Here is a 13,390-nt window from a genome sequence, read left to right on the forward strand (position 1 = left end):
GTTATTATTATTAAAATTATTATTATTATTAAAAAAGAATATTATAAAATTATTAGTTTACGTATTAATATAATTAATAAAAAAAGGAAATTAATAATAAAGAAAGATAGATTATTAATATAATAAGATATATTATATTTATATTAGTATTAATATTAATATTATAATATTAGAGTAAATACTTATAAAAGAGACGTTAGAAATTATAAAGAATAAAAATAAATAATTCGAAGAAAATTTTTATATTTTTTATTATAGCGCTAATATTAATAAGTAATATCTAATAATATAGATACTAGTAATATAATAATATTTCGCTATTATCTATAAAGTCGCGTTCTCTAATTATTATTATTATTTTACTATTATTAATAATTAATAATTAAAAGCGTTATCGCGAACGCGTCGCTCTATTAATTACTTTTTTTAAATATTTATAATAGAGATTATTATTATATTACTTCGCTATTAGCGTAATACGCTATAGAAATAATATCGCTTATAAAAAAACTCTTTTATCTTCTTTTATCTATTAAAGTTTTAAGATTTTATTATAAATTTTTAAATTAAATATTTATTCGCTATAGAGACTATTAACTAGCGCTATAGAAACGCTAATATTAAATATATCGATTTATTATAAATTATTAATTAATATTATAAAAGCGATATTATTCTCGAAGATAGTATTAATATTATTATATAATATATTTATAATATATTTATAATATATTTATAATATATTTATAATATATTTATAATATATTTATAATATATTTATAATATATTTATAACGCGTAATAATTAGTTTTATTATATCGTTAAAACGATATTATAATAGATTAACTCTTTTCTCTTATTTCTCTATTAGAGTTTAAAGATTTTTTAATAAGTATTCTATTTATTTAAGCGTCTAAGAATTAGAGTTTAGAAGAAAAGATAATTATTAAATTTAATACTATTATAGACCTTAGCGCTACTTATATTAAGACTTTAATATTATATATATTATATTAAGATTTCTTTTAAAGTTTAATTTTAATAATATATCTTATATATTTAGAAGCTTAGCGAATATAGATCTATTTTATATATTTCGAAATTTTAATATTTCTTAAAGATTAGTTCTATTATTAAATATATTATTAAATTCTATAACGACTCTATATCTTTTATAGTCTATATTCGCTAGTTAATCGCTAGTAAACTACGCTCTTATAAGTATATAATACTAAATAGTATAGTAATAAATTTAAATTAAAATTGTTTAAAGTTTTTCTTTTTCTTTATATACTAAGACTAAATAATAATTAATAAAAAATCGATAAAATATAATATTCTATTTCTAATTATATTATATAATTAATTTAGATCTATAGTATAAAGCTTATTTAAGTTATTTATTATTTATTATTTAAAAAAATTCGAATTATTAATTATAAGAATCTTACTATATAGTAAATTCGAAATTTATCTTATTCTTTCTAGTATAATCTTTTAACGACTTAATTAAGTACGCTTAATAGATTTATTAGTTAAATTATTCTTTAATAGAGTATCGAGTAAAAAATCGTTATTAATATAAAGTTTTATAAGAAAATTATATTATAGAGAATAACTAGCTATAGAAATTCTTTATTTATATTTCTATATATTTCTTAATAAATTATAAATATTTAGCTCTTTCTTTAATAGTATATTTATAATCTTCTTAATCTTTCTAACTTTTATCTTTTTTAGCTTTCTCTTTTTAATTATAATAATCGCCTTTAGCGAGATATTACTCTCTTACTTATTACTTAAATATTATATTAATATAATAGAGATAAAAAGTTCTAATATATATTTATAGATAAATAAAATAAGCTTTATAGTAATAATAGATAGATTAGATATTAATTAATAATATAGAAAATAATTAAAAGTAAGATTTACTTAATAAGGTCTAAAGATTCTTATTAAGATTTACTTAATAAGGTTTAAAGATTCTTATTAAGATCTTATTAAGACCTCGATAAGATCTCTTAATAAGATCTCTTTCATATTTAAATTAATTATTCTTTATTAATTTATCTTCTTATTTTATTAATCTTTTAATTAATTATAATCTTCTTTCTCTTCTTATTTAATATTATTTAAATTAAAATTATTATATATAATAGATTTATTATACTTTATCTTATTATATTATTTTTCTAAATAAGTCTTATATATAAAGATCTATTAATAAATTATTTAACGATATATTTCTAATATAGTCTAATTATTTAATACGCTATATATAGAGAATATAATTATAAAGCTTTATTATCGCTTTAATTATTTTTTATATAACTTTATATAAGAAGATTTTATTAAAAAAATTTAAAGTAAAGAGAAATGTTACTTAACTTTTAATCTTCTTTAATAAAAAATATATTAACTATTAATAGACCTCGATTTTAATATCTCTTACTATTTTTTTTAAATTATATCGTTAAAATAATTAAGTAATATTTAATTAGATTATTTATAACGATAACGTAGATCTTTCTATATTTAAAGATATCTTTTTCTACGTTTTATATATCTATAAGAGACTTTAATATTATATAAGATATTCTTATTTATTAATATCGCCGCTATTAATATCTAACTTTATATTAAAAAAATAAATTATCTTTACTTCGCTCTTCGCTCTACTCTTCGTAAATTTAGTCGCTTATTTATTTACATATATCGTTATAGCGATACTCTACTTACTTACTTACTTACTTACTTACTTATTTACTTACTTATTTACTTACTTATTTACTTACTTATTTACTTATAAAAATTATCGTAATAATAAATCGTCGTAACGATACTCTACTTACTTACTTACTTACTTACTTACTTATTTATTTATTTATATTTATCGCCGCGATAATTTATCGCCGCGACGACTCTTATAAGCCTAGCTATTTAAAAAATAAAAAGAGATTACGATATCTAATCGAAGTAATAAACTAATTAATAAGATTACGATATTTTCTCTAATACGCTATACTATTAATTCGATAAGTATTATAGCGATTACCTCGAGAATTAATATACTATAGAGAAATTTCTATATAGTATTACGCGTTTATTAAGACGTATAACGTTCTTAAGAACTAATATCGAGTACTAATATTGCTATTATAGCTAAGTTAACTAAGTTTTTTAATAAAGTAAAATTAAAAGTTTACTTTTTAATTATTATACTATAACTTCTAATTTAATAAAGATCTATTTAATTATTTATTCGACTTTTTTTAAGAATTTCAAAAAAGGCTATATTACGTAGTTACGTATTTTTATTAAAAATTATATATACGTAGAATATAAATATTATATATCGAATAATATATTAAAAAAATAAGTCTTAATAGAGTTTTCTACTTAGACTTACTACGTAAGACTATTAAGACTAGACGTTAATATACTCTATTCGTAATAACGCTATTATTGAAATATATACTAGAGCGCGAGGTGACTTAGTTTACTAGAAAATGCAGTTTAAAATTCGATAAGTTCGACGTAATATTAAAATATCTACTTCTTATTAAAATTCTATAATAATTTAATATAATAATAATAATAATAATAATAATAATAAATATTAATCTTCTATTACTAGTAATATTAAAATATAATTTTTTAAGCTTTATCGATTTATCTATATTAAAAAAAAACTTATATTATCTTTTTCTCTTTTATCTCTTTTATTACTACTTCTCTTTTATTACTATTTTCTTATCTTCTCTTCTATATTCTTTTATATCTTCTCTTATATTTTCTCTTTTATCTCGTTATAATTATTATAATAAAGTAAATATTTATAATATAAATAAATTTAATATAAGAGTTATAATAGTCTTTTTTTTAATTAAACTTTTATTTCTCTTTATATTTTTAAAAATAGCTAATTCGAGATAATATATATTTTAAAACTATTATTTAAATTACTCTATAGCGAATTTTTTTATTATAATTAAATAATATTAATTATTAATTAGAGAGTAATTTATAATTAAATTAAATACTTTTATATTCTTTAATTAATTATTATTTAGAAATATTAATTATATTATAGAATATATTCTATATTCTATATTCTTTAAAATATAGATTATAATATTTTAATATAGATTCTATTATATTTTAATAAATAGTAGATTATTTAATATTACGTCGAGAGTTACGTTTCTAATAGTTTCTAGTCTAGCGTAACTTCTAGCCTAGCGTGACTTGACGGCTACTTTCTTTAATTTCGTTTCTTTATAGCTTAGAATAATAAATTAACTACTATTATATTAAGAAATACCTTTCTTTCATAACTTAAACGAGTTATTCGTTATTTAAAGAAAATATTAACTTATAATATTACGTATAGAATAGCTAATAAATTAAAAGATTATATAAATCTTAATTAAATCTTAAACTAAGAGACTTATCGATCTTCTAAAGTTTATATATTCTTATTCTATAATAGAGTAGTTAATTAAACGTCTAAATAATAATATTTTATTATATTATTATCTTATAAGACTAAGTATATAATTAGATCTAGATAGTAAAGAAAGCTATTTAATTAATTAAACTTCTAAATAAATTAGATATTAGTTTAAAATTATTTAATAAACTAATACTAATTAAAATAAATTATTTAATAAACTATTATATTTATTAAAAACTCTCGCTTTTACTTATATATTAAGTATATTAATATTTAATAATATTTTATATAAAATTAAGAAGAAATAGAAGTAATTATATTTAAATAAGTATTTATATTACATTTTTAGTCTAGCGTATTATTACTTTCTTTAAATTTAACGTAACTTAATATATCGCTATCTTCTTTAATTTCGTTTCTTTTAATAGCTTTCGAGAATAAATTAATTACTACTATATTAAAGAAATATCTTTCTCTATACGCTATAACTACTTTTACGAAGAATATATTTACTTTCTTTATCTCGTAATCTTAATAATTTATTAACGATATAGCTATAGACGAATTAATTAAAGCTCTTATTAATAATTAACTTACTATATTTATATATTAATTTAAATTTAAATTATATAAGAGTATTAAAATTAATAGTATTTTTAACTTATTATTTAAACTATATAGAAGTATTAAAATTAGTTAATAAAAGACTAGTATAACTATACTATTAAGTTTTAAATAGATATTATTACTACTTCTTATAGTAATAATAATATAAGTAGTAAATAGCTTTAACGTAAACTTTATAATATAAATAAATAGCTTATCTTTATTCTTCTTATATACTTTATAGAATATAATAATTAAATAACTATTTTATATATATATAAGATTACTAAATACATATATTATTTAATAGTTTTAGAGAGTCTTTCTAAGAATTAAAAATAGTTAAAAACTAGTACTTGAAAGCTTTTTACTATCTATTATTATTAGAAAATATAATTTACTAGAAAATATAGTTTTTTAAAATTCGATAATCTCGATATTAAGATTACGGATACGAGAAGTAAGTATATTCTTTAAGAAAGTAGTTTTACGTATAACGATTTAACGACTATAATATACTTCGAATTTAAGTTATAACTATAATATAAAAGAATTATAATAGTAAAATAGATATTCGAGCGAGTCTAAATTATAAGATATATTATCGATTTTACTATTAATTAATACTTTTAAATAACTTCTAATTTAGTCTTATTAACTAGTTTTATTTATAGTTAAATATCTATTAATATATATAATAAAATTAGATAGAGCTAATTTAGAAAACTTTAAATTTATATATATAATTAATTATAAATTTATATATATAGTTAATTATAAATTTATATATATAGTTAATTATAAATTCTAGATTATTACGCTCTTTAATTAAATCGACTAAGTTAGCTCGCTAATTCTCTCGCGTCTTCTTATTAAAAATTTATATATAGAAGTTTTATATTTTAAAATATCTAAATTCTTATTAATATTATTACTTTATAATTTTATAGATTATAAAGCTTACTTTATACTTTCTAACGATATAAAAATAATAAGATTTAATTTACTATTAATAAAGCGAATTAATATTCAAATATTATAATTATATTAAACGCGTCTAAAGATTAAATAATAATTCTTTCATTTATTTATATAAATATTCTTCTTTTATTATTCTATTATTTTATTAATATAAATATATTTATTCTTAATATCTCTCGCGAAAACGTTATTAAACGCTTTAGATATATATATTTCTTTTATTTATCTCTTAAAGCCTCTATTAATACTCTTAGATCGTCTTTTAATAAATCTATTATTACTAATAATCGAGACTATAAGCGAGTTTAAAAGATATTTATTATTATTTATAAACGCGTTAAAAGATTTTTAAAAAGAGCTTAAATGAATTTATAGCTATCGTTTTCTTTTATATACTTCTTCTAAACTAGCGATAATACCTTTTAATCTAATAATACTATTTTTTTAAACGCGTCTTTTTTCTCTATTTATTCTTTATTAATTTATTTTAAAATCTCTTAATACGCGTTATATTTTAAATATTATTAAGAAGAAATATTTAAAGAAGAGAAAGACGCTATAAAAGATTCTCTATTATAAGATTTATTAATAGACTTCTTTTATAACGAATTTTTCGATAATTTATCTTCTTTTAATCTATCTTTTAATTTATCTTTTAATCTTTATTTAGATTCTATTTAATTTTTAATAAGACTCGTTAATTATATCGCGAGTTAGTTATATATTATAAAATTTATATAATATAATTTAAGTTATATAAATTAAATTTATAATTATTACGATATAATATTATAAAAAAATAGAATAATTAAATAATATTATAATCGCGAAAAGATTAAAATTAATATACTTAAAATATATATTAATTAAAAGATAAATAATATAGAATAAGACTATAAAAATATTAAAATAAATATAAATAATTCGATTAATTTTAACTAGTATATTATTAATTAAATTCTTTAATATTTAATATAAATAATTTTAAATCTTATTAATAATTATAAAGAATTCTATAACTATAATATAATAATATAATAATATAATCTTTATAACTTTATAGTAAATTATTATTAATTATTTTATTATTTTATATATATACGAGTAAAGGCCTATGAATTAAATTCATAACCATTTTTTTTAATTAGGGCTGTCGAGTAAATTTTGATAAGCGATCTTTAGTAAGCGATATTTGAATTCCTTGCCTTTAAATATCTATAAGACTTAATTTAGTAATTCTTTTTAATCTAAAAGCCTACATTATATTCTATAATTTAAAGAAAAATTTTAAAAATTTTAATAGAAAATAAAAAAGTTATTCTAAAATTAAATAATATATATCTATTTTTTAATTAGAGCTGTCGAGCGAACTTTGATAAGCGATATTTGAATTCCTTGCGATTTAATAATTATAAGATTAAATTTTAAAATTCTTTTATTTTTAAAAAGCGTAAGTTTTAGATTATAATTTAAAAAAAAATCTTAAAATTTTAATAGAGAATAGTAAAGTTATTAAAGGGTTAAAAGTAGAGAGAGAGATTTTTAATAGTTGCGGACGCTAATTTGTTTACCCGCGATATCTAATTAAAAAAGCGTACAGAGGTCTGCACCGAAAGTCCTGCACCCGCCAAGACTCTTGCGCTCAGACTTCGGATAACGCCTCACCTAAAGGGCTACCTGGACAATGCGTCTGAAGTTCTTCGGAATCGCACCTAGCTCTAGCCAGGTTTCGGGGCTTAATACCTCTATCAAGTCAAAAGAAGTATCTAAAGTCCCATCCATGCGCTGTGAGAAGATATTTCTAGGCTTCCCCTCTACAGGGCCGCTTTCCGAAAGTAGGGTTAGGGCTGCACTAGTGCGGGTGCAGGACTTTCGGTGCAGACCTCCGTAGATCTAATTAGTATATATAAAAGAATAAGATAGGGCTAAACTAGAAAACCTTGAATTTGTATATGCAGCCAATTATAAATTCGAGGTTATTACGCCTTTTAACTAGATCGGCTGAGTTATCGCGGGTAAATAAATTAGCGTCCGCAACTATCAAAATCTCGCCCTCCCACGCTCTCCCTTATTAAAAAAATAGGTGTATATTATTAACACATAGAATAACTTTTTTATTTTCTATTAAAATTTTAAGATTTTTTTTTAAATTATAGAACGGAATGTGAGCTTTTAGATAAAATTTTTTTTTCTAAATTTAGTCTTATAATTATTAAAGCGCAAGGAATTCAAATATCGTTCATCAAAGTTCGCTTATTAAAGTTCGCTCGACAGCCGGATAGCCCCTAATTAAAAAATAAATACACATTATTTAATTTTAGAATAACTTTTTAATTTTCTATTAAAATTTTAAGATTTTTTCTTTTAAATTATAGAACGAAATATGTGCTTTGAGAATTTTTTTTTCTTTCTTAAATTTAGTCTTATAATTATTCAAGCGTAAGGAATTCAAATATCGCTCACCAAAGTTCGCTCATCAAAGATCGCTTACCTATTTACTCGGTAGCCCTGATCAAAAAAAATGATTATGAATTTAATTCATAGGCCTTTACTCGTGAATTTATAATTAGCTATATATACAAATTTAAGATTTTATAGCTTAGCTCTATCTTATTCTTTTATATATATTAATAAAGTCTAGAGAGCGATTACTATTTATATATCTATTCTAGCATTTTTAAAGAGTAAGAAATTAATCTTTAATTAAATTTATATTATAAATAAAACTTAAGATTAACTTATAATATAATATAACTTTTATTTAATTACGTTTTTTATATAAACTTTATTAAATATAGCTATTATATTTATATTAATTAAATACTTTATTATAAAATAACTATAATATTAAAAATATAAATTCTTAGATTAATACTCTTAAATTAATATTTAAAAAGTTAAAAATTAATTTAAATATATAAGATTAAGACTATAAGCTACTTTATAAGAACTTATAATATTATAATCTATATACTTTAAATTATTCTACTTTAAATAAAGTTAATAAGTTATTATCGTTTAAAAATATAATATAAATAATCTATTAAATATATTTAAGATTAAGAATATCTTAATAAAGATCGAAGTAATAAGAGATTTAGTATTTTATATTAATATTTAATTTATATACTCTTATATTATCTTTTTATCTTTTTATTCGATAAATAGTTATAATATAAATTATAATAATATATATACTATATTAAATAAGAGCTTTTTTATCTATTAACGTAATAATAGCGAAATCGCTTTATAAGTTAATATAACTATTAATTAAGATAACTCTATACGAGTAATACTTATCTTATATTATAAATCTATTTTATTTATTTCTTCTACTCTATTAATCGCTAACTTTTTATAGATATATAATATAAATTTATCTTAATAAGTTTAATTATCTTTTTTACTATAATAGATTACTATAATATTTTATTAATATATATAAAAGAATAAGATAGAGCTAAGTTAAAAAATCTTAAATTTATATATATAGTTAATTATAAATTCGAGTTCGCTACGCTTTTTAATTAGATACTATAGATAAATAAATTAACGTTCGCAATTATTAAAATCTTTCTTTTTACTTTTAATCTTTTAATAACTTTACTATTTTCTATTAAAATATAATAATAATTTTTTTTAATTATAGAACGCAATTTACGCTTTTTAAATACGACTTTTATTTTTAAAATTTGATCTTATAGTTCTTTAAAGATAAGGATTTCAAATATCGCTCATCAAAGATCGCTTATCAAAGACCGCTCATCAAATTTACTCGACAGCTCTGATTAAAAAAATGAATATGAATTTAATTTATAGATCTTTACTCGTTTATAATATATATATAACTAAAAATAGATTACGAATTTAAATTATAAATTATAAATTTATTTATAATAAAAGAAATTAATAGAGATAAGTTTAAAGATTTTAAATTTTTTTTAAACTCTCTCTAGAATATATTTATATATACTTATATTTAACTTAATACTAGAGAAATAAGATTAATTTTAACGTTAAAATTTTAAATTTTAAAGATCTAATTAATTAACTTTAAATTTATAATTGTCGAATATTTTATGATTTCAGTCTTGAGCATTAAGAAAGCAAGCTTTCTAATCAGTATACAAATTTCATTTTAGAGACTGCAAAATCAGGGCATCTTGATAATGCGGAGTGCCAGAAATCTTGCAATTAGACCCCATGAATCATCTCCTTCTACGCTTGGTAGATTATTCGCCAACTCCATTCATCTCCTCACCATTGCACGAGCACGCGTACGCTCTTCCATGTCGATCTTCCACTCGACGCCCTCCTCTTCTGCGCCTGCCGTGGATACAGCTTGCAGCTCCTCCCACTCATCGTTCTCCATGTTCATAACAAGGCAGATCTGTGTACACCTTGCAAAGGCGTCCCGTAATCCATATCGACCACCACTGACAACTATACTGACGATACTTGCAATGTCTCGCTCTAGTCGTACCGCTCCAAGATCATCGAGACGTCCATAGTAGCTCCAGATTCGCTTCTCCAGCACTTCACCAAGATATGAGATGACCGTTGCCAGAAGCCTTTCGTAATTTCGTTCCGTAAGTAATCTCATCACAGGCTTTGTCAAGATCTCCCAGCCCCTTTGGAAGTGGTGTTGTACTACCTTGTCGGACGGACTTCCGTTTCCATCATCGATCTCTGCATCTCGATGCATCTCCTCGAGCTCCTCCTGGCTTATTCGGTAGTCAACATCGCGGAACGCATCAGCGAGAATCGGGCGAAGACGGGGCTTCATTACATTCTTGAAAACCACAAATATTCCGTCGCTGATCAGCTCTGACGTCTTGCCTTCAAAGCTATTCTGCAAGGATTTCAGCGCATTGCCTACCATCATAGCATCATGATCCAGAGGAAATAGAGCCGTCAGCGATCTGGATGAGACACCTCCGCCACCGTTTGCCGAGGTTGCAGCGGGTACTGTCTCAACACGAGATTGGACTATTCGCTTCACATAGTCTGTAGCAACATCCAGGTTGTTGATGAGGACTAAAAACGATATGATCGTTTGCTCCCCAGGTGGGGCACCTTGGACCGTGATTTTTGGGTAACTCTCGTCTCGCATCTTTCTTTGAATCATACCAATGAAGTCGGAGCCAAGCACTCTCGCTAGAGTAGGGATGACGCTCGAAATTACGTCTTTTTGGGATGTTGCAAGAGACCTTTCAACGACTTGGTTGACAATGTACATCACATCATCGACAGCTGAAGTGATGTAAGGTGGATTTGAGGGTAGAGATTGCTTGAAATTTAGAGAGAGATCTGACGGCTGCTCGTCTAATTGGAATGCTTTCTCAACTGATCTCCGGAAGAAGAAAGTTGTCATGACATTAAAAGGCGTAGCTAGTCTATCGGCGACCTTTCTGTTCAAGCTCGAATTGGCTAGTAATGGTGGCACCAACAAATCCTGATTAACACCCTCAGGTTCTGAGGAAGATTCCTGTTCACGTCAGTGCCTGTTTCGGTCTCCGTGAAACATCATCTGTCTACCTTGCACTTAGCGGCTACGAAACTAGAGTAAAGTGACCATCGCCCTAGCATTACGGCGATTTCGCTTAGGACGCCATCAACCTCCTTCATATCCACCCCTTCGTCTTCACGGGCCTGTGACTCTGCCACTGAGCCTCTGATGGCAGGAGACCCAGCACGAGGGGTGCCACTTCTCGCTGGCTGCGCCGGGAGAAAGCTTTGCACCAGAAACGTAAATGCGTAAGATCTGATGTCGGTGAGCTTGCGGTCCACATTTCGTTCATCGCTCCAAGTATCTAGAACAATGCCACCTTGGACATCGGCCTCCAGCTGTAAGCGCTCGATGACCTTCACCATTCGTCCGGCACCATAGTGGCGCTCCACGAGTCCCCCATGGTGCTCCACGATCTGTGCAATATGCTCAAACAATTTTGTCAAGGCATTGGCATAGAAGAAGCCTTCCCGTCGCTGATTTCCCTCCGTGCCGGCGTTCAGATTGGCACGTGCACGGGATGCAACTCCTTGACAGACATATCGACCATAGACATCAAGGCCAACCTCGGGTTTTCCGATGAGAGGGAACAACTTAAAGAAGCGAGTGACTTTGGCCCCGTTGCCTTCTTGCGCGGCTTTCTCAAACTCGCGGAGGAAAAGGCCACGCAGTGATTCTGCAGCATGGTCCAAGGTCACATTGGGGGGGTCCGGGACTTCGGCAGTGGGCACGATCTCTTCGGCGAAAGACCCGTTCACAATCTCTTTTGGAATCTTGGAGGCACGACTGAGATACCCAGCAGCTGTTTCCCAATCTTGAGGAGCTCCCATGGACCCAGTCACCCCCAAGACACATGCCTTGAGCTCAGCGACTTGTTCTACAACATTCAGAGTACTCCGCACCCGGGCTTGCTCAAGGTCAAGTCGCTTTACGGCACCGGAAATACGCGTCGCAGTAGAGGCAGCACCGGACAAAATGCCGATACTGATTGATCTCGTCGCCACTGCCTGAGATCCAACCTGGGCACGCAGAAGGTCCAAGCGACCAAGTTCGCGTGAGAGATCTTTTTGGAAAGTTATGAGATTATTGAGACGAGCTGTCACGGAAGCCTCCTGCTCGCTCAGATGAGAAAGGCTTGCCCTAATCTCAGCGATCGACTTCCCTTGATAAACATCTGCGCTTGATGATATGACATCCTTGTCATGCTCGTCTTGCAATTGACCTGGGAGACGATGTCTAGAAAGCCCGTTCGTGTTCCGCATCTTAGCAACAGCGAGACGCACAACCTTCGGTATCTCCTAAGAGGAAAAGATTTGCGGTTATGAATACCATCCTTCGTTGGATGAACTGTTCGTAGGACTATTGTGATATACTAGCAGAAATAGTAAGGTAGGCAGAAGAAGCTTCTCCGTAGGAACTCAAAATTACAGTACGATCAGCCCTACGGAGGTCTGCACCAAAAGTCCTCCACCCTGCCAAGCAAAGGGCCCAGATGTCGGATATCGCCCCACCTCAAGGGTTGCCTGGACAATGCCCTTAGAATTGTGTCGCAATTGCACTGACCTCAGCCTACTCTGGGGCTCAAGGACCCCATAGCGCCTACAAAGATCCCTAAATGTTCAACGTATGCGCTCCCGAAAAGCTAGTTCTAGGGTTCCCACTGCAGGGTCGCCTTCCGAAGTTAGGGTTAGAGCTATCACTAGCGCGGGTGCAGAACTTTTGGTGCAGACCTCCGTACTCTAGAATACTCGTATTACCGACGCGTAATGAAATCAAAGTGCTAGGCAAAATGACGTCTTCCGCATTGATTCGGAACACTGAGTACTCTAAGA

The 13,390-nt window shown here is 25.9% G+C and overlaps 1 protein-coding gene across 1 annotated transcript; it reads right to left on the bottom strand.

Moving 5' to 3' along the window:
* Positions 1-10,298: 10,298 nt before the first annotated feature.
* On the bottom strand, positions 10,299-12,820 carry HO133_008064 (uncharacterized protein; the record flags this gene model as incomplete). The annotated part of the gene is made up of 2 exons (XM_037298932.1): positions 10,299-11,537; positions 11,588-12,820. The coding sequence occupies 2 exons, from the start codon at positions 12,818-12,820 to the stop codon at positions 10,299-10,301; spliced, it is 2,472 nt and encodes an 823-aa protein (XP_037156268.1).
* Between the last annotated feature and the right edge of the window lie 570 nt (positions 12,821-13,390).

The sequence above is a fragment of the Letharia lupina genome (assembly GCF_014066315.1).
Source record: "Letharia lupina isolate WasteWater1 chromosome Unknown contig_4, whole genome shotgun sequence".
In the NCBI taxonomy this organism is placed as follows: Eukaryota; Fungi; Ascomycota; class Lecanoromycetes; order Lecanorales; family Parmeliaceae; genus Letharia; species Letharia lupina.